At 40.2% G+C, this 22,308-nt stretch overlaps 2 protein-coding genes across 4 annotated transcripts in view; one reads left to right on the top strand and one right to left on the bottom strand.

Moving 5' to 3' along the window:
• The window catches only part of USP33 (ubiquitin specific peptidase 33), a 35,453-nt gene extending 31,977 nt beyond the window's left edge, over positions 1-3,476 (bottom strand). For 2 of the 3 annotated variants that reach the window (XM_063165876.1, XM_063165877.1), the window contains exon 1: positions 3,360-3,475. The gene's annotated coding sequence lies outside the window, so the exon portion shown is untranslated. Of the gene's footprint in view, positions 1-3,359 lie in introns of all 3 variants that reach the window. The other variant, XM_063165874.1, reaches the window with a different exon arrangement.
• Positions 3,477-3,903: 427 nt separating this feature from the next.
• Positions 3,904-22,308, top strand: part of MIGA1 (mitoguardin 1) — a 35,517-nt gene continuing 17,112 nt past the window's right edge. The window contains exons 1-7 of the mRNA XM_063165873.1: positions 3,904-4,025; positions 4,827-4,996; positions 6,671-6,848; positions 7,838-7,974; positions 8,207-8,333; positions 8,754-8,890; positions 9,651-9,774. Of these exons, the coding sequence (XP_063021943.1) occupies positions 4,874-4,996; positions 6,671-6,848; positions 7,838-7,974; positions 8,207-8,333; positions 8,754-8,890; positions 9,651-9,774 (826 nt within the window). The 5' untranslated portion in view covers positions 3,904-4,025; positions 4,827-4,873. The remainder of the gene's footprint in view (positions 4,026-4,826; positions 4,997-6,670; positions 6,849-7,837; positions 7,975-8,206; positions 8,334-8,753; positions 8,891-9,650; positions 9,775-22,308) is intronic.

The raw sequence follows: 22,308 nt of genomic DNA, 5'->3' as shown, positions 1-22,308 counted from the left end.
CACAAAACCAAACCTGCAGTCCTGAACAAACCCAGACCCAGGAGCTCTGCTCATGCCAGTTTCTGTTTCTTGGTGCAATCTGCATCCCTCCTCTAACAATGATCAGAAAGGCCAAAGCTGTTCAAACTCATGTCCCTGTGGATGTGGTCCCTATTCCTGTCTTATGGAGAGCATCCCTTCTGGAAGTGTAGTTCATGTTACAAATTCTTCACGTGTCATTATATGAACAAAGCTGAGTGGCAATTCTTTCACCTTTTGTTAACAATTTCTTTACACACCTCCTTCCATCTTGCTGCACTGTGATAACTCTGCCATAACCTTGGTAGCTTAATACACATGGCTGCAGAAACACATTTTGTAGAATTTTATGTTAAAGTCTAAAACTGTCAAATTAATTCAAAAGCCATGACTCATCCTTCACCTAAGTCCTAGCCAGCCCAGGGTAGCCCCTCCCTTGCTCAGTGACCTTCCTCCATTTCACCACTTCCTACTCTATGTGAAGAGATTGCCTTTCTTCCCCTGCAGCTCATTAGCACATCTGCTTTTACACCAGCTTCTGCATTGCATTGGCATCATCCAAAAATTGTTTTTCTGCATTTTCAGTACTTGAAAAAAAACCCCAAAATAATCCAATAGGATTTGTAGTTTCCTTTGCATTCCACATTATACTCCTGTTCTGAGGCTGGAGCATATCTCCATTTCATGATCCCATGAGATCACACAATCATAGCATGGTTTGGGTGGAAGGAACCTTGGAGATCATCTGGTTCCAAAGCCCCACCATGGGCAGGGGTGCCACTCATCAGATCAGGGTGCCCAGGGCCCCATCCAGGCTGGCCTCACACTTCCAGGGATGGGGCATCCACAGCTCCTCTGAGCAGCCTGTTCCAGTGTCTCACCACCCTCACAACAGAGAATTTCTTCCTAACATCTAACTAAACCTGCCCTCTGAGTCCAAAGCCATTCCCTGTCCTATCCCTGCCCTTGTTAAAGTCCTGCTCAAAGTCTTTGTGTAAGGTCTCCCTCTGTCCCCTGGCTGATCAGCCCCAGCTCTCTCAGCCTGTTTCCACACCAACTGCTCATGATCACACTCATGCAATAAGGTTTTCAACAAATGCTTCCCACAGGTCTGGGAGAGGATTTCTCTCCCAGTCTATTGCCAGCTCTCCCCATTGCTTCCCCTCAGAGGCTGCAGCTCACCTATCTCAATGCTTCACACCACCCCATCCCATGAAGTGAACCCATTCATGCTCCAAAGCAGGACTCATCAACAGAATTTTGCTTTGAGCATGCACAGACTCACACTTCAAAGAAAAAATGCTCTTCAAGTCCAGTCTTGGAGGGTTTTTTGTGTTCTTGACAAGTCTTTTCATTCCCCAAGTAAAACAAAATTGAGCCATCAGAGAAATGTGGACTACAATTCAAAGCATCATGACCAGCAACCTGCTTATTATTCAGCAGAATTCCAGAGCATCAGACTTGTGTGGTGCCTACCATGGAAAGCCTATCACACCCACAGAAAACTCCCATCAAACACTATGGAATTCACCTGATCTCCAAAATTATCTTTGGGTCATGTAAGGAACCCTATATCTCCTAAAGAAACAAAACAAAATTTAAATTATTTCAAAAAGTTTTGGATTAATGATTTCATCTGCCCAGTTACAGTAGTTAACACCTCAACAGATACTGAAAAAAAACAATTGTATGTTTTATGTATTCCACTGATATTCTAAATATGGAGCTGTTTCAAGAGATCATTTTACAGAGTTCAGTAAGGGAATGCTGATGGAAGATTTTAAGAATAAAAGGATTATTCTGAAGACATCAATTATATGAAGCAGCAATTGTGTCTTCATTACAGGCTTTTATTATTGTGTCAGTACAGCTCTGAATAACAGCATCTCAAACCAGTAATCTGTAAGCTCAGGCTCCTTCATTGCACTCATGGTTATTTTACCAGTGATGCACTGGAACAATTTCATTTCACATTTATTTATATTTTATAGCAACAAAGCAAGAGTGACACAGAGTGCAACTTTGTACCTGAACACTTAATTACTTAGAATACTAAGGAGGTCTGGAAGTTCAGTAATTACTTATCCTATTAATATTCTTCACATTCACAAAAAACTCACCAGCATTCACTCAGAGCTATAAAAGCACACTGAAGTGATAGCCTTAGGCATATACCAATTGTTAAGATACATAATTTTTATCACTTTTCTAAAAGTCTGCATTGTTTTAATTAAACTTTAAGGAAATTCCTTCAATTGCTTTTGTACATGAATGACATTTTAACCAAACTTAAATGAGTCTTTTTACTGTGTCAAATTAAGGTTCATCTTTCCTATTTCTTGACCTAAGTTCCTTTATATTCCATCAATCAATAGGCAGTTTTGAATTTTATCTCCCATCCCTCCGTATTTTTATCTTTTTTTAACCTATCAACAATAAACAAGTGCAGCCCATTTCTTGAAAAAATGACACCACCAATTCCAGCTCTGGTAGAGAACTTAATTTATATATATTTAGCCTAAAACCTGGTATTTTCCCACTAGATGACAAAAGTGTACTCAATAACCACGTCAAAGGTACCTGCTCTTTCTCCTCAGGCACCAAGAGCTACCCACTCAAGCAAGACACAAATTGATAAGTCACTTGCATTACATTTCTTTTCTGCACTTATGTACTGTTCCCACAGAGAAAAGACATTTTAAAATATTCTGGACTTGACGGTATATCCTCTTACAAGGTTAGATAGTTTTTATTTTGTATTGGCTTTCAGGGCATACAGGCCACTCTTTCCTTTCTTCCTTCCACCACGCTAAATCCTAACTATGAAACCCATTAGCTAACCTCTATATTTCTAAGAGGATTTTCCTACCCGGGCTTTGCCTAAGCGCAGAAGCCTACAGTGATTTTCCACTAGGTGATCCCCGGGACTCTTCCCGCAGGCTGTTCCAGCCCTCATACCGACCATCCATCCGCACGGGTGACTCGGGGAGCGAACGGGGCCATTGCTCGGTCAATTCCCGGCTTTAGGGACTGCGCGGTGCCCCCGGTACCGCTGCCGCACAGCCGCACCTTCAGCGGGGACCTGCGGAGCTCTGTGGCCGCTTCCAGCCGGGGGCAGGCCGGTCCCGCCCCACACGGCCCCGCTGCCCCGGGCCGGGCACCGCCGACCTCGGGCCCCCGCCCAGCCCTGCGGGACCGCCGGGACGGCTCCCGGGCGGCCGCCACCGCCGCACCAACGCGCCTCGGGCTGTGCGACCGGCCAGGCACACGGCCCGCCGCGCTGCCAGCCCCCGCCAGACCGAACCCTCCGCCGCTGCCCGAGCGGGCCCTTCCTCTCTTACCGGAGCAGCCGGGAGGATGCGTCGCGCACGGATCCCGGAGCTCAGCCGGGCCGTGACCAGCCCCGCGTCTCGCCCTTGCCTGCGGGGACAGCGGCGCTGCAGCGGGGCTGCCGTGGCGGAGCTGGGCACGCCCGGGCCGCGGCTCCGCCGGTGCCGCCCCGCACACGCGCGGCCGGGCGGGCGCGGCTGCCGCGACGCCGCCGCGGACGCGCCCCGCACAAAGATGGCGGCGCCGAGAGCCTCAGCCGCTCATGTGAGCGCTGCCCCGTACAAAGATGGCGGCGCCGAGAGCCTCAGCCGCTCATGTGAGCGCTGCCCCGCACAAAGATGGCGGCGCCGAGAGCCTCAGCCGCTCATGTGAGCGCTGCCCCGTACAAAGATGGCGGCGCCGAGAGCCTCAGCCGCTCATGTGAGCGCTGCCCCGCACAAAGATGGCGGCGCCAGGCGCGCACCCCGCCCCCGCCAGGCTGCCCTCAGCGGGAGCTGCCCGCAACAAAGATGGCGGGCGCCGGGTCCTGACGCCGCAGGTTTCCCTCACGTGGTAGCCGCTCCTCCCGGCCGACAGCGGCCGCGTCTCCCTCTGCCGGAAGCGGATCCCGCCGGTCTCCGGGCAGCGCCGGGGCTGGAGCGGAGGGAGCTGCCCGTGCCCCGGTGCTCGGCGGACAGGTAGGTGACAACTGCGTGCGGCAGCTGCAGCGACCCGGCCCGGGCACGGGGAGAGGCGCGCCCGCTGTGACCCGGGCGGGTGCGGGGAGGGGGCTGAGGAGCGCGCAGGGCACCCGGTTCTGCCCGCTGCCCGCCCGTGATGCCGGGGCTGCCCAGGCTGGAGAGGGCTCGGGCGGACTGGGCGGAGGTGGCTTCTGCCCCGCGGCCTCCCGCCGTGCCGCGGTTGCGGTGCCGGGGTCGCGGTTCGGAGGCTTCGCCTTGTGTTGAGCATCAGGGAGCGAGAGAGGTGTGCCTGCGGCGGGGAGATTACGTCAGGCTGTAGTGGTTGTGTCTCGTGGTGCGTCTGCAAATAAACGAGGCGCTGAATGAGATAAACTTTTTCTAGCTGCTCGCAAATCTTTTAATTCTTTCAGGCGACAGATATGTTCTTCCAGCAGTCGCGGTTTCCGAGGCAGGGTTGTTCCGTGCGTGGTTTAGAGGCTGTAGTACGGGAGCGGCCGCTAATGAAAGCAGAGCGAGCCCTCCTTAGTGCTGGGCGTTGGGCAGCTGCACATCTGCCCACAGCAGCTGGACACACGGGGCCTGAGCTGAACCAGCAAATCTGCTGTCACCACATCAAGTCTTGCCTCTAGTCAAAAACATCAATCGAATAAGTCATGTACTGTGATTGAAGAGATTAAAGCTCGTAGAAGAAAAATGTCCTGGGCTGCTATAGTTTTGCATCCTTCTTTTAGGAAGGATGCATCCTTCCATAGTTATGCATCCTTTACATCTTCATAGTATGTATCCTTCTTTTGCCAGAATATTCCAGAGACCATCTGTGATTGTTTTCAAGATAGTTTCGCTTAATGAGGTATGGGAGAGAAGGAGCCATGTCAGAAGAGGCTGTTACTGAGACACGATTTTCTCTGAAGACAGTAGCTCTACGGGTGTTTCATCTTCCCCTTTCCTGGTATTATTCTCTTAACCAGGTAATAAATGCATCTAAATTTTGTTACTTTTGTTATACGTTTAGAAGTTTATTGCAGTGTTGTATGTGCTCTTGTGACTGAATTAAATTTGTACAAAATACATTTGGTTTAGTTGGTTTATAACACTGCACTAAATTAAGTGTGACTTTTTGTCTTTTTCTGCTAATAAATGCTTAGCACATCATCATATATCTGCTTTACCTGAAGTGTCTGTGTATCTCCATTTTGTAACAGTGCAGTGATTCTCAAGATATCAAAATTCTCAAATTGTCTTTTTTTCCTTGTAGATTTTTTTGTATTTACAAGCTAAACATAACTGTCATTAAACTTTGAATAATAGTATTGAGTTCTGCTTTTCAAATCAGGTCTTTAATATGTTTGTATTGAATCACACACTTATAATCAAAAGCTATGTCATATTTCACAGTTCCCTGTAAGTACTTTACTACATATAAAACCAGGGTAAGATATTCTCAGTCTTAGCTGCATATGCTCATTTCCACTTTTTTTCTATATATTAAATACTTCAAAACTCTCACTGCAAGATCACTCTTTTCATGTCCTTTTTAAATACCCTTATGTGCAACTATTAACATTCCTCTTTTTAGAGGCTTTCATTTCACTGTTAATCAATTTATGATCATGTTTGTAGGCACACACAAATTTAGAAAAATTATTTTGCAGTTCTTTGAAACTGCAGTGTGCTAACATTTAATTTTGTGATCTTGGAGATTTTAATCTCAGGTGTTTGGTTGTTGACTCTCTTCTGTGAAATGCAGTAGTCTTTTGTAAATTTTGTAAGCTCTGTGTTGGTTCTGTGTTCCAGGCATTTCCTTTTCCCCGTGGAGCACAGTGGTAGTTGTAGACCTCAGTCAAGGCATGGTACCAGGAAGGGCAGGGTTCTCAACAAACCAAAGGTGCTTGACTTGTTGACTGTAAACCCAGTGCAGAGAGAAGCTTTCAGTGTTTCTTCACATTGCACAGTGGTGATAGTCTTTAGCAACTGCACAGCAGGCAGGAGTGCCAGCGTGCTCTGTGTGCTCTCTCTGGTATGAGGAATCATGTTACACAAACACCATATGAGGCCCGAGGACTGTGGATCTGTTTTTCTCTCAGCATTCTGTTCCTCAAGCAGCATAAGTTTCCAGAAGATTTTATGAATGTGAACTGTGGTTTCCAGTTAAATGGCACTTTCCTTGTTATTTTGCATGTTACAAATTTTGTTAATAGCTTTTGATACAAGTTGTTTGTATTTGTGGCTCATATTTACTAATTTAAAACACCTATACACCTATGACTGAAAGAGATCCAAAATAAAATACAATTTTTTTTTTCAAAACCTAATTTAGAGAAATGTGTTTAAATACATGTTCTATTCAAATTGAAACACCAGAGGAATGTTGGCATTAGAATCTTCCACTCTTTCACAGTGCAAGAAGTAGTGTAGTTGGGAAAGGCAGGTTCCTCCTCAGTATTTTTTTGCTGTTAGAGATTTAATTGAAGTCCTGCATTGTCCTGGCATTAAGAAGAAATTTAAAAACCCAAATCTTTATTTGAAAGTCATTTGCTTAGATCCCCATAGTCTGTGGGTTTGCAATATACCTTATAGTTCTTTGTGCTGCAGTCTGTCTCTCAGTATGTATATTTGCAATTAAATCACATTTTTATTTTCAGATAAAGCTTTCCCCAGGGTTAAAGAAACTTTTCACAGTAACAGCAGTGAGTGCAATATCTGTGATTTTTCTGGCCCATCACTTTAAAAGAAGACGTGGAAAGAAAAACAAGAAAGTGCCACCATGGGAGCCAGCTCATCTTGTATTAGAGTGTACCAAAACAGCTGCTTCAGAAAAAGGTAAGGCATGGAACCCCCAAGCTGGGGTTCTTTTGTTGTTTTCTTGGAGAGGGAAGAAAGTTGTGTGAGGGGATGGGTATGCATAACTGTAGTAGTAAACCAAACTATTTTCCTTTGACCATGGGATAGTTTGGTTTGGAAAGGACCTTTAAAGTTCATCCAGTCCAACCCCGGCATTGAGCAGGGATGTCTTCAGTTAGACCAGGTTGATCATAGACCCATCCAACCTGGCATTGAGTGTTTCCAGGGATGGAGCATCCATGACTTCTCTGGGCAATCCATTCCAGTGTTTTAGCACTCTCATTGTAAAACCTTTCTTCCTTGTTATCCAGTGTAAATCAGCCCTCTTTTAGTTTTAAAACCATAACCCCTGATCCTATTGCAGCAGACCCTGCTGAAAAGTCTGTTTCCATCTTTCTTATAGGCCCCTTCAAGTACTGAGAGGCTGCAGTAAGGTCTCCCTGGAGCTTTCTCCAGGCTGAATAACCCCAACTTCTAGCATTTGCTCAGAGGTGAGGTGCTCCATCCCTCTAATCATCTCCATAGGATGGAACATCTGAGTTGGTTCGAATTTTTAGACTTTGAATTTTGAATATGTCAAATTAGAAACTAAATTACAGTATCTTTCTTTTAAAGAAGCTGGGCTTCTTGTCAAAGGTGAAGTTTTAATCATGAACCAGGATTAAAACTCTTTTTGTCAATAGTATGTTAACAATGGGTTTTGCCATTCTTACATGCGTATCTCAATATGGAGAAATTCACATCTGATTTTTTATAGAATAGGCAAATTATTAAGGTAAAATGCATAGTTATTGTTACAGACAATGAATTCTAATGTGTAGTTTCTCAAGTAGAACTGTAAATAAAAGACTAATTGTTGTTTGCTTCTAAACTGGATTTTATTGAAAAGAGTAAATGCAATTCTTGATAGATTTGCACAAGAAGCAATATTGAGTTTGCAAGAACTTTAAAACAAATTTGTCTCTTAGGTTCTAGTTGTTCCAGTAGTCGACAAAACTTGACTCTTTCTCTGAGCTCTGCCAAGGAAAAAGGATCTCAGTCCTGTATCTATGCAAATGGAGGACTTTTCAGTAAATACTCTGGTTCAGTTCAGAGCCTGGCCTCGGTAAGTAAAAGTGTTTTAAGGCTCTTGAATGTCTGTTAACTTGTATTGGATATGCATCTAAAGGCTTCACTGAGCTGAAGGAAGCTTCCTGAATGAACTGCACAGGCAGCCAGAGATGCTGAGAAACCACTGTCCTTCCCACAGAGTGAAAGCAGTTTCTAGGCACATGGCTTGGATGTGGTGTACTCAGGCAGGAACGTGATTTTAAGGATACTCTCTTTTATTTTTCAAGGTTCAGAGTGCCACCTCTTGTCACAGTTGTGCTTGTGCCAATTCTAATTCCTGGGATAAAGCAGATGAAGATGACCTTAAGCTTGTCAATATTCCAGTGACTACACCTGAAAATTTGTATTTGATGGGTAAGTTGTAATAAGAACATCCAGCGTCTGCTTACAATTAATGTAAATTATTTCTTGGCTTTATGGTAAAGTGACACAAAATATTACTGTGTTCTTTCTCAGTGTCCCGTTGGCAAGTGTCTGAGAACATTTCCATAAAATAATGAAATCATACTTGATCTAAAGTTAGTTTTCTAGAACACTTTTTCCTCCACTATTTGCAGTAGTAATCCTTAAAATCAAGCCATGACACATGGGGAAAATGGCCATGTTTCTTTACACAAAAAGAAGGTAAATATGTACTGGCTGTATACTGATACAGACTGGGAAGTGATGTTGTTTCAGCTTACATCTCTGTGATAATGATGCTTGGTTTAGCTACGTATTTTCCTGTGTCTGTAACGCGTGAGTGCAGCTGGAGCTGTTGCTGCTCTGCCCTAGGTATGGAGCTGTTTGAGGAGGCCCTGAGGCGCTGGGAGCAGGCCCTGACTTTCCGTAACAGGCAAGTTGAGGATGAAGCAATCTGTGGTTCCATTAAGCTGGGAGCAGGAGATGCAATTGCAGAAGAAAGTGTAGAAGTGAGTACATCCCATCTGTAATCTACTGGTGCTGCTCTGACAATTTGTTCTGTGTTATTGCCTGAATCTTTGCAAATTCAGTTACCAAACTTGACAATTGATTCAATTTCCAGTTTAATGGTATTGTATTTAGAGGAGATCTGAGTTCATTTCTTCTGACTTTTTTGGTTGGTTATGTGGAGGAGGGCATGGGAAGGGAGCCAACATTATTTATCTTTTGGCAATTGCTGATGCATCAGTGTTTGCTTCTGGACAGTATTATCGAGCTATCAAGCAGACAACTTCCCTGCCCGTAATCCCTTGGGTCCTCTCTTTCTTTTATGATTATGTGAGAGGGTATCTGCTTGCCAAAGATAAATGTCTCAGGGAAAAATAATCAATTTGTGCATATTCACAAACAATGTGCTTAAACTTTGATTGTTTTCCTCCTGTCTTATAAACGAAATGCTAAAAAATATTTTGAAACAAACAGGTATGTGCTACTTTCATTATTCCTAGTGCAGCAAACATCACAGATAATTTTAAATTATTTTAAAATTTAGATTTTATTTTTTATTACTCTAAATAAAATATGTGTGTGTTCTGAAAAGTGTATCTATTGTGGATGTTGAAGTTTTCATCTGACAGTGTCCCTGTGTGGTTTGTAGGAAATTAATGTGTCACGGTTTGTTCTGTGAAGGCTTAATATCCTTGGACTTTACAAAGGAATCTTACAGGCTGAAAGCAAATAGAAAAGCTGCTAATGTCTGTCTTCTTGCAGGATATCATTAGTGCTGAATTCATTCATAAGCTTGAATCCCTTCTTCAAAGAGCTTATCGTCTTCAGGAGGAGTTTGAAGCCACCCTTGGGGTCTCTGATCCTGCTGCTCTAGCTAATGATATTGGTGAGTACTGCTACTTTACATCCCTTTTGCTTGTAATTATGGCTCTTGAGGGGAGGAGTGAGAAATCCACTGAGCAAAATTGTATTTATCAGTAAATCAACAACAACAAAAAATCACATTCTTTATGTTATTATGTTGTGTTTGATGAAATGGTTCTATTTTAGATAACAATGGATTGAAAGGCAATTGTTTTCTTTGTAACTTATCAGTATTTAAACATTTATACAGCAAGAATATATGGCATTTTTAAAGCATGGGTGTTCAGAGGTCTTATGCATCCTCTGAACTATGAAATTTGATATGCTTTTATCATAATTTTTTTATCAAAATGGAAAATTAAACTAGAAAGACTTAATCTGAAGCAGATGTCCATTAGCAAAGGTCTTATCTCTGGTGGTGAAGTATATCAATTCTGAAGTGCCTAAGCTGTTACAACAGTGAATATAATCAGTAGTTGCTGCCTGACATGCTGATTAACTACAGATAGTTTGATTATTTTTATTGAAAGAATTGGATATTAAAGATGGATGCTGTTGTACCCTTTCATAATTCAAGATGAAGCATCTGTTCTCGAGTGAGTGTGGAGTTTGAGGGCAGAGCACGTTGTGGCTCAGTCTGGCAGGAGCCGTGGTGCCTGGCACGAGGTGGCAGTGCAGTGCTGTGCTGTGCTGTCCTCGCTTGGCCTCCCTCCTGCATCACCAAACACAGCCTTGACAAGGGGGCAGTTACATTTGGGTCAGAGCTGGCTCTCTGACTCATCTGCATACACCTGGAAATGTAACCCTTAAAGCAAACAAGCGTTTGAACATTTCAGTTTGGTTTCATCTGAAGCCATCAGTCAAGTTGCATTGTATATCCATTACAATTAGAATTTCATTTGTGATTTCTGTCTTCAGGCCAAATTAATAAAATGGTACTCAAAGGACTTCATGTGATTGCTCAGTGTGTTTAGTTATTACCAATGTGTTTTGTTGATTACCCTGGGAGTATTTACAATTAATATTTCATTTTTCAGATGTGATAACTAAATTCTTGTTTACCAAGAATGTTCTGAGAATCTGATTCCTTTCAAACGTTCTTTATATAAGTAATTTGTGATCTCTTGAGTTACTTTATTATTTAAATTTTATTTGTGCTGGCCCAGATGAGAGAGGAAAAAAGTAATAAACTGGTTTAATGAATACTGTTATCTTTGTTTAGGATTTGGAGCTTTTCATCATTATCTTTCTTTAGTTTTTGACTTGAACAGCAAGTATATTAAAGGATGCTTCACTTTTTCAGAATGTTTTAATAAAAAATCAGAAGGACCATCTCCTGTGAAGCTCTTGTGATGCCTTGAAGGGTTCAAGAGTCACAAGAATAAGCAAGTCCAAGAAAATGATTAAATCACAGTGGTCAAAAGAAATAAAGATAGTACAGCTTTCTTTGCACTACTAAGAATAAGAATAATACTCTACTGCAAAATACAAACTATGGTTCTGAACAGAAACAGAAATGGAGGGTCCTATGCTATGTAGGAATGACTATAATTTGTGGCAAAAGGATGATTTATACCTAAAATTTTCTTGGTAGATTTATATCTAAAACTTCTTAAAGAAATTAGATAAAGAAAGCATCCTTATCTACCATTTACTATTCATTATCTTGGAAAAAGAGAGTGGGAGTTGGTTGTTTGTTTGTTAAGATTTTGAGATAAATGGGCATTTCCCAGTAATTTGGAACAATCTCCAATATGTCATGCCTGTGAAACAAGAGTTGCTAATTTGCAGTTCTGCTACCACAGCCAAAATAATACAGTATGTAATTAGTGCCAGTTGATACAATTTCAAAGCAGGTAAGTTTTCTTGGACTGTAGGTTTTTGAGAGATCTGCAGTTTGATGTATTGGTATAGCATAAATTAGGTGATAATATTTAGCTCACTGACGTGAACATTTATTTATATTTCTGCCTACTGTTAAGAGAAAGATTTACCTTTTAGGGAAGATATTTAGTTAAATGCTGTAATTTTATCAACTATATAATTGATTTTGAAATCATTGTAGAGCTGGAAGTTGATAAAATTTATAATTTAGGGCATTTAAAATATTGAATGAACAAAAAGCAAAGATTGCTAATAAGGATCTGAATAGTCTCTTTAAATAGTAACTAACTACATTTGTACTACCAATCCTTCAGATATGAACTGTACATATAAGTGAGAGATTTTAAAAGAAAAATCATGAAGAAACACTTAAGGAAAGTTACACATCATAATCAGTGTAAGCTCTTGGCACATTGCTGCAGAAAAAAACTTTTCTAACCTTTGGCTGTGTGCAAAGGACAGCAGCAGCATAGAGGCAGAGATGCAGTCTTGGTTGGTGTGGTTTTAGAATACTGTGTCCAGTCTCTTGGTCATATTTCAGAAGATTGGAGATTGTAGACAGCTCAAAACAAGCCATAAAAATTTCCCATGTTTTGGAAAAACAAGGTAATCTGTGGTTCATGTTGAGCATGTCAGCTCCTTATTGAAGAAAACACTGAGAGGTGACTGACTTGTTCTGAATAGCTGCTTACACATGGAAAAGGTATGTGGTGCTGGGGGACTTGTAGACCTTGTTGTCAGAGTCATAACTAGATCAAATTTCTTGTTGTTCAAGTGAAACAAGTGAAGTTCTGAAGCAAGCTACCCTCAACACACTTCAGAGGCAAGATTTGTTTTTAGTGCTGTTTTGAGGGATGTTTCATTCTTTGGGGAAGATAGAAACCTGGGGTTAAATGGTCAGTGTGGTCTTTCTGGCATTTCAGCATTTCCCTTTGCTACTGTTTTTCCTTCTTCTGTGAGCCTTGGAGTGAATAAGATAAAGCCTTTGTCCTTAATATATTAATTCATAATTGCCCCATCCATGGAAGTGCTCAAGGTCAGGCTGGACAGGGCTTTGAGCCACTTGATCTAGTGTTGGCAGGGTTGGAACTGGATGGTTTTTAATGTCCCTTCCAACCCAAACCATTCTGTGATGACACTTACAGCTCATTAAAAACATTTATAACCAGCTCATGTGCTTCAGGGTTTCAACTGTTCACCAGCTCCAATAATCAGAGAATGTTTAGCTCTGGTTTTTTTCTCTTATACATAGGAAAGATAGATATGGTTTGTGGATTTTTCTTCTGTTTCCTCTACCTGAAGTGCTTGTGATCAGCCACAGCTGGAGTTGAGGCTCTGACAGTTGGACAGATGTTATCAGGTGCTACATAAATGCCTGACAGGCACTTCTTGTTCTCCCTTATAAGAATGGAAGATGTTTATAATTTGATTTATAAGGAACTCCAAATTTGTTCAGAAGGAAACTTAGAGAGGTGAAAATTTTTAGCAATTTCTCAATTTTGGCTTTCTCTGTAAACTCTTCTATCAAACTTCTGGAGCTCCTGAAACCTCTCTCCTGCTATTTATCTATGGTTCAGAGATGCTGCTCCTTCCCAAAACCTTTAAATGTTACTCTTCCCAACATTTCCCTCTACCAAATCAAATTTGGATCTTAGTGCTGCCATTGATAAATCATACCACGGACTTGCTTTTCACTTTGTGATCCCACTTACTATTTTAAGATGGTTGTGCATGATAAACAATTTGCCGAGCAGGAGCCTTCTAGAGGAGGCTGTGGTAACATGTCACAAGGGAGAGTCAGGAATGAGTTACCTGGGGGCCTGTTGGAATACAAGAGCTCATCACTGCAGCCACTGTCTGTCTGTGCCTGAAGTGCCTCTCTTCTGCCTGCTAGGACAGCTACTTCTGATATTTCTAAATATTCAGCTTTCAGCAGTGCAGAAGACAGAGGTATAAATAAATAAGTTTTCTCCCTGTGAGTAGAATACTATTAAGAGTAATAATAATAAAAATAATTACAAATAATAATTTTCAACTTGGTAAGCTGTTGTTGAGTTATAAATTATAAAACCACTCTGGAAAAGACTTGCATTTTAAATAGATGAAATAATGGAATGCCATTGTGTTCACTGTTGCATTCTCCGCTGGACTTTTTGTGTTATCCTATAAATCAGTGAGCTATAATAGGATTTCTGTGGAAAAAGCACTTCTGGACATGAAAATAAATAAATATGTAGGGCTGAACTGTGGTTGTTTCTATGCTGTGCCTCTTTTAGTACTGTGAACCAGCATGGAAAGTCAAAGCCAGGCTGTCGTGAGGCAGGCATGAGGCTGCACTCCCAGAAAGGAGGCAGTTGGCACAAAACCGTGAAACAAAAGATTCATCCTGTTATTTCTGAGTGATGAATGTAAAGGTGTGTAGAGGGTTAAAAGCTTCCAGGACTTTCAGTACTCTGCCCTTGAAGAAAGCTCTCTCCAATTTTTTTTCCTATTTAGAACTTTTCTAGCAGACTGAAATGTTAGTCGAGTTAACTTGGGAGGAATGCAAAGAGTTGGGAGAGAAACAAAAGCTTTACTTACAAGCAGAATTTCAGGTCAGAGGGGAAAATTCTCAAATTGTTCCTTGTCAGTGCTAAATTCCTAATACTTCATATTATTATTTTAATTTCTACTGTAGAAAGGAATGCAGGCATTCAAACTGATGGGGACTTGTGTACACTGGCCCTTAAACTTTTTGCCAATATTAAAATGTTTTAGTGTTAATACATTTTCATTTTTATAATACTTACTTTTTATTGTGTATCAGTTACGCAGCTTAAAACAAATTAAGTGTTTGAGCTACCACAGTAAAATCTGTCACGAAGGTCTGTGCTGTTGGATGATTTTGTTGAAAGGTTTGTCTGTTTCTTTTTTTAATTTTCTTCTCACACTCAAAGATATGCCTGGCATTTTGGAGAGAATAAGCACAGCCTTTAACCTAGTCTCAAAACTGTTTGGAGAACTGATTTACATATTAGGAACCTTTTCTTCAGCAGCTCTTAAAACCAACAAAAATCTTTGCATAATCACTGAAGCTGTTGAAATCTCATTTTTATATAATTTATTAACACAGACTTCTCTAATGTCTTCCTGTCCATGGATTAATATCTACAGCCTGTATTTTGTTCCTTCCTCTCAATGTTATTGGAAAAAAAATATTTTGAGTGTATTTTATTTGCCTATATACAATAAATGTTTCTAGTTATAATTCCTAATCTCCAGGAGCAGTTTAATACTTCACTTAGGTGAGCTCTAGTATTCCATACTATGAAATAACTTAGAGTTGTGTAACTTTTTATGTTAGCTTGGAAACTTTTGCTTGCTTTGTTCCTTCAAGATAAATTTCCATTAAATAATTTCTTAATTTCTTGGAGATGGCCTAACCATTTTTCTAGTGGCTCAAACAGGATTGAAATTGAAACAAAAGAAAACAGCTTTTTCTCTAAGTGTGAAAATGTATTCATCCCAACAAATGAGGGAAAAGGAAAGAAAACAATATTTCTAAGTCTGAGGAAAAGCCCAGAGAAGTTATTCCATTCCTATTTTTAAAAAAATAATGCATACTTTGAACATAATTTTTACCTCTTGCAGTTTGTTGAAGTTCAGTAACTGCTAAAACATGAGGTCTCTTATATTACAACTTACTGCTGCAACTCCTTATTTCTGACACCCAAGAGACACTCAAAGTGCAGATATTTGAATTGGATTGCATTTCTTCCCTAATCAGTAATATTTAAATCTTCCCTTTAAAGGCATTTTGTCCAATATTAATAACACTTCCTTTCTAAATGGCTGTCCATGAAATCCCTCATCACAAAGCACTGAGGTACAATGCTTGAACAGAGTAAGATTGGTCATTAGAAGTTCAGTCTAATACTGAAGCAAAAATACTTTTGCAAACGTTTTGTCTATAAAAATACTATAATGCTTGGCTTTCTCAGTGATACTGTTAGTTTTGGCAGTACTCTACTAAAAATGCAAAGTGGCTTTGCATAGACATGCAGAGAAGTTAGTGCTGCTGGAAAATATTGGTATTCATAATATGTATCATAGCTATTTGCTAACATGGAGTGTATTTTTATGTTAATCCTAGAAACTGAAATCTTTTCAACAGTGGCTCAAGAATTTCTATTGTACTCTTCACTGACCCAGCAATGGAGAAGTCAAGGTCACTTACTATGGTCAATTAGCTTGGAGATTTTTCCAAAAGCACTTCCAATAAGATGAGAAAGAATGTTTCTGGTTTTTGAGGACTCTCCTTACTGTTTGCCCAGCAGCTTTGCCATTAGATCCAGCAGTGCAGGCTATTTATACACCCCACTGCTTTCCCTTAAATGGCATCCCCGAGCCCTGTCTTCTTTCTGTCCACACCAAAACTCCTGCCTAAGCCCTTGTCTCTCTCACTTCTTGACTCCTGCCATGTTTTGTCTTGCCTTGTCCATTTAAAACTTGCTTGTCTGACATGGACTTAACTGTTGTTTATAAAAATCACCTTTGCTCATTTTTCTGATCAGATTATTCCTCTCTTAAGAGGTCTCTTTCCCTTGGGAACTTCTCTTCAAATGAAATACAAGCTGGTCCTCCTTTTAGCTCTAAAAGCTGCTTACTATGGAGCCACAATCCCCCAACATGATTTTATTTCCCAGACTTTGTTCAGTTAGCTGTTCCTGTGCATCCCTGCTCAGGCCTCCTAACACAAAATGCATCTCAACTAATTCTGCCTGTTCTTTACAATATGTGTACAGCTGCAATTTTCTCTTTCTCATTTTTTAAAAAACTATTTTAAAAGTACATATTTACCTTCTATTTGAGTAAAGAAATGTAATCATTTTCCTCACGTGTCAGAGCTTGAATTAATAACTGCTTGCCTGCATTTTGAAGTTACATAAAAGTGGTAAAAGGCCTGCAAATGCAGGAGGTTGGTTTTTTTTTATTTCTCCTCTCTCATGTTTTTATGATACATTCTTAACAAGTTATAGTTTGCAGATTCTTTTTCTTACTAGAAAAGGTGTACACGCACTTAACTTCTATTAGTTTGTATATATTGTCTAGAGGTAGGAAAAATCAAATAGATGGCAATGAGTGAGGGTGGGATAAGTGTTTATTTTTCTGGCTGGAGTACTGGCAGTGTGAGGTTATAGAAACTGATGATCAGGAACATGTTTTGGTCCATAGAGCCAATTCCCCTTTAGATCTTCTCTGAACAATCTCTTTTTTGCATTGCAGTATGCTTTTAAGAGAGGCTTGTCTGAAACATTTTTGGGCAAAATGAAGAAAGGGGAGCCAGAACAGGCTCAGGGAGATAAAGGCAGTGATAGTTCAGAATTTGAAGAGATTTCTAAAGAAATCAGCTCTCTTGGCTTGGTAGCTTAGTCTTGGACGTGCAGAAAAAACACTTTGAGCTTTCCAATTGCTTTGGAGAGCAGTATCAAAATGGAGTACTGACAGATTCATAAAATCAGCAAATACAGATCTCTGCACTATAGTTTTATTAATTCAGTAGTTAGAACTAAAATAGGTACACTTCTGTCTGCAATTTATTTTCAAAGACTTAAAATGAAATTAAAACATTGTGTGTATGTACACATACCCAAAAGCTAAGAACTTTTCTTAGTGAATGTGTCTACTATGTTTAAATCTTGCTGCTCTTTAAGTGGAAAACTCTGACCCATCAAGGTGGCATAAAAGATTGTGGTATATCCACACAGCACAGTCTTCCAGAATTGCTGTTAAATTATTATCTAGCACTAGCCATGCCCCATCACTACAGCTCTGCACATTTATTTGCCAAGCATTTACTTTGGAGTGTGATTTTTTTTTTTTAATTGTTTACCCTGTACCTGGAAGGCTCAAGTAGCTTGTGTAAGCATTTCATTCCTAATGGCCTTTTAATATCTTACAATTTTCTTAAACTTCTGTTTCAGCTTGAATGCTTCAAAGTTGAAACTATGTGGGAGTAAATTTATTTTTGTGGCAAGTTATAGCAAAAGTGAACAGTAACAATGGAGGGAGTAAAATTTATTATTTATGTGTTATTTTTCTCTCATGCTTCTATTTGTGCAGTAATTGCTAAAACTCTTAGAAAAAGTAACTGTGTTTGAGATGTGTCTGATTTCCCATTTGATAGTTCAAACTGCAGGGTGTTTTTAAAATAAATTACTGTCTCTAATTCTCTGTGAGCTCTCTGGACTGTGCGCATGTCCCACCTTACCTAATAATCCAGTTTTGTAGCAGAGAGCTGCTATGGTGTAACTGATTCAAGAGCACATGTCGATCACACCAGGCTTTATTCTCTCTCCTGCTATTTAAAGCTGCCCTTGTTCTACATGGAGAAAGGCTGTGAGTATTTAAAGGTAAATGTATGCATATTTCCACATGGCTTGGCACTGATTAGCAGCTGCTCAAACAGATGCAGTTAAAGTTGCTGTCTAGTCAATGTATTAGTTATCTGTGGTAAACCAGAGTAAGGGAAAATAAAGCAAGGCTTGAATAATAATGTACATAGCTTAGGTGATTGGCAATGGTCAGGTTGCTTTAATAATTACTTGCATTATGATTCAAGCATTAATATGTCGTTACCACTGCATTTGGCAACCTTATAGTGTTATTAATTTGGTTTTTTAGTTTAAGTTTGATAATTTGTCTTATTTAGTAAACGAAAGATTCAGAACTCTACATAGAGTACAGCCTTATAGGGATTCTTATCTCATTCTTTCCCATTGTTGGGGACAAGTGGAATACAAGTAGGTTCCAGTCAGTGGGGCACTCCAGATATTCTTTAAGTCTTATTGCTTAAAGTTAAGCATATGTCTTAGAAATTTAAGTTGTCAAACCATGTCTGTGTGCAGCTGGGTTTGCAGAAGCCAGTCACATTCCTGAGCAGTGTCACTGGAGTCTGCAGTGTTCTGTTAAATAGTTCTGCCCTGAAATTGAAGGGAAGACTGAGATTATTAGGCTGTTCTTACAGAGTTTTTCTGTGTCAAACATTCTGAATACAGTCTGAGCCCAAAACACACATTTATGCCTGTATCTTTTGGTGTTTATTTCATTGAGGATCACCACCTGTATAGCTGGTTCTGTCTTTGTTTGATAATTCAGGGATGAGAAGGTATCAGATTTTTCTGATACTGCCTTCATACATGTAAGTGGAATTATCAACTGCTGGGCAGCATATGTTTATTTTAATGGAATAACAAATGAATGTGTGGGTTTTCCTTTTGTCAGGCTGTCTTTCTTGCTTTGAAATATCAGCATCCCTATGGCATGATGTACTGGCCAAAGAAAAACCTTCCCAGAAATCTTAGTTTGACAAGACCATCTTGGATGGTCCCATACTCTTATGCTCTGGCCAGAAAAGTAGTTTTTGTGCCAGAATACTGCAATGTTTGCTCTTTTGGGTTTCATATAACATGTTAAGAAACTGATTTGAAAAAAAAAGGAAATTGAAGAAACAGTTAGAAACACAACAGGTTTCAGGAGCTGAGCAACAGTTGCTGCTTATTATTGTCCCTTTTCATCACTATGTGTGGTAATATCTCTCTTTGAAGAAATGTGTGGTGGGAAAGGCAAGAAGGGGGCAATGAGAATTGCCTTGGAAAAAAGGAAGGGATAACATTGGTAAAGCACTGGTGTAAACATCCTGCTTTTAAGTACCCACTGACTCACAGGTGTGGAAGAACTGAGACCAAAGGGAGAAATTCACTTTTGAGATTCCTCTGTCAGTCTGGTGAGAAGATCTTTCTACCTAACCTGGTTATGCAGGCCTCTGGCGTAGGAAAGGTACTGAAGGTAGTAATTTCTAGATGTGGAAGCCTGAAAGTTAACCTTGTGCTTCCTTTCTCTCTAAATGTGGCATTGTATCTTCAATCTGCTCTGCATCCCCATGAGTTAATGTACTGTCACACTGAATGGGGTTGAACAGACCATCCCATTGTCACTAGAAGGTGGCTGTACAAAAATAGCGGTAGGTTGCACTTGGTTTGGAGAAGTGAAGAGCTGAGAAAAGGCAGTGACGTTTAAATCTGATGACTGAGGTGTCTGGCAGGCTCCACAGGGCTGTGCTGTAAAGCCTGGGGCCTCAAAGTCTCAGCTTTGAAATAAGCAGTGCTGGAATTCAAACTGGTCTTTGCTGTGGACAGCAGAGATGTGGTGCTTTCTGAGCTGCAGGAGAATGGAGTGAAGAGCAGTGACAACTTTGTGCTGCACATCCACCCAAACGGACTCTGTCTGGATTAGACAGCTGAGCAAATTCACTTGGTTGCCAGATCTTTTCTCTCAAATCAAATCAAAGTACAGAAGCTGTTACCTAAACTATTGGAGTTGAAAACAGTAGAGTGCTCAGAAGCAAAACTTTTCTATAAAGAATAGGGATTGAAACCTTAAAATCGGGGAAGATATTTAGGTTCAGGGTAAAGAAATTGTGAAAAACTGTAACCCTTTGTAAGTGTAGAACCATATAATGTGCAGTGTTTCCATTTTCAGTGAAATGAAAGGCTGTGTGATAGGGAAAGACCTCTCAGTGACATGTAGTTTACACAAGATATATGTCTCAAATCTGCTTCAGGATCATATATCTGCAAAGTAGAGAGTCAGAGAGGTAAATCAGAGAGAAAAACGCATGCATACATCTATTTTGTGTTTACTAAGCTGATTTCTCAGCTGTCAGCACACATGATTTGTTAATTCAGGGTATAAAATACATATCAGATGCTGCTTTGTTTTCTTAAAATTCAGATTTCGGCAATGTAGCGCCACGTGTGTTTACTCTGCCTCTTCCTTGAGATCATAGAGTTTCTCATGATGAGGTCTTTCCATTTTGAAATGTTGGTTTTACAATAAATCTGCTATGATGATTCAGACACAGCTTTCACAAGCCACATTCTCTATAATAAAACTATATTTTTAGCCATTTGGTATTTTCTTTGCTTAAAAAAATAACTATCAGAAAATATTCCAACTCTGTTATCAAATTTATGGAAGAATGCTTTAGCAGATTTAAATCTTGAAAGAATCATTTTATTTATCACCATTCCAGAATATCAAATTTATATAGTATTTCCTAATACTTTTCTCTAATTTGATGTACCTGTGTGCATGGATTATGGGAAATAAATTGAACTTACATTCCTTTCTCAGGTACACTTGATTTTTACATGAAGAGACTAAAATTATTACACATGTAACTTTGTGCTGTTTATTTACCTTTGCAGAATGAGAGCAATAGGATATAAGAGCAGTAGCCATGTTGTTTTGCTTTATACACCATTAAATGTGGTATTCTGCAGGTAATATAACTTTATGGACAAAGTCAGCATGAATGTCTGAAAATAGTCAAAGTATTATCAACATCACAGAAATTGTTATTATTTCTTTCCAAAGTATTTGGAAAATCTCTTGAAGATATGAGATTATTTTAGGCAAATTGTATCTTTTTCCACATGACAAATATTGCAAATCAGTGCATCACAGTTTTCAGGTGCATTTTATTGCTTATGTATGTAAACTGAATGGATTGTACTATTAAATTTTTATAAGCATTCTCTACTTATGAAGAATATATTACTGTCATCTATACATGTGCTTTTAATTCAGCTTTTAGTCAGCTGTACTACTTTTGTCTTAATAACATCCAAGTGATACAGAACGCAGTGACTTTGCATAATTATCATTATGCAAAACCCAAGAACAACATCTTGGGTTTTGCATAATGATAATTAGGTGAGAACCCTGTGTCTTGGAGAATGGACCTTTTCTTACCTGTGTGAGTGTGTTTTTAGTAGAAGGCTTTTATGTGAACCCTGAATATTATAGTTGTGCTTGGAAATAATTATGAAAGTTCTGTTAAGTCGACTTTTTCCAAGGAAGTAAGATTTGGCTCTCTGTTCACCCATAAGCAGAAGGTAATTCCCTGCATGGAAACCACTGAGGTTTCTGTGAAGGATGCATTTGAAGGCTCAGCAGTAACCCCAGCCACAGCTTACCTTGACAAAGGTCTGAGAGTTCTAGGAGGAGGGTGAAGTTGCAAACGCTGAGTGTCTGATGCTCTCCTGTGCTCTTCCTTCTAGGCAGCTTTGGCTGCTGAGTTCTGGCCTCACCCTGGTGAGCAGAAGCTCAGAGTTAGAAGAGGGCCCTGCTGGAGGTGTGAGCACCCACTGGGAGCCAGGCTGGAGTATCTTCTGTGGCTTGGTGGGCATGGAAGGAGTGTGGCTTTGTTTCCTAAAGGAATCTGGCACTTCAGTTTGCATCAGAGCAGTAGCAACAAAGAACCATGAGACATGTTGAACTTTGATACATGCTGATGTACTGGTAGAGTGCAAGATCTGGGGAGATATTTTTAAAATACCCTGACCTGAAATATATTTTCATGCTGAAGTCATTAACAGCTTTGGTTTCATGTGGTTAGATGAGGTGCCTCCAGCTCCCCCAGATATTTGTGTTACTGGAGAATGTAAACACATACTGCAACAGCAGGATCCACAGTGTGGGTACCCTGCTCCAATATTGGCTTGCTTTTTTAACTTGTGGCTGTAGGACCCAGTCATCAGAAGGGGGCACCTGAAGGCTGAGATTGTTTTCTTTTTATAAATATGACATGATGTAAAATTCGCTGTTTTCTGGGTGCATCCTCTAAGAC

This window comes from Melospiza melodia, chromosome 11, assembly GCF_035770615.1.
Source record: "Melospiza melodia melodia isolate bMelMel2 chromosome 11, bMelMel2.pri, whole genome shotgun sequence".
In the NCBI taxonomy this organism is placed as follows: domain Eukaryota; kingdom Metazoa; phylum Chordata; class Aves; order Passeriformes; family Passerellidae; genus Melospiza; species Melospiza melodia.
This window is presented reverse-complemented; position numbering and strand designations above follow the sequence as displayed.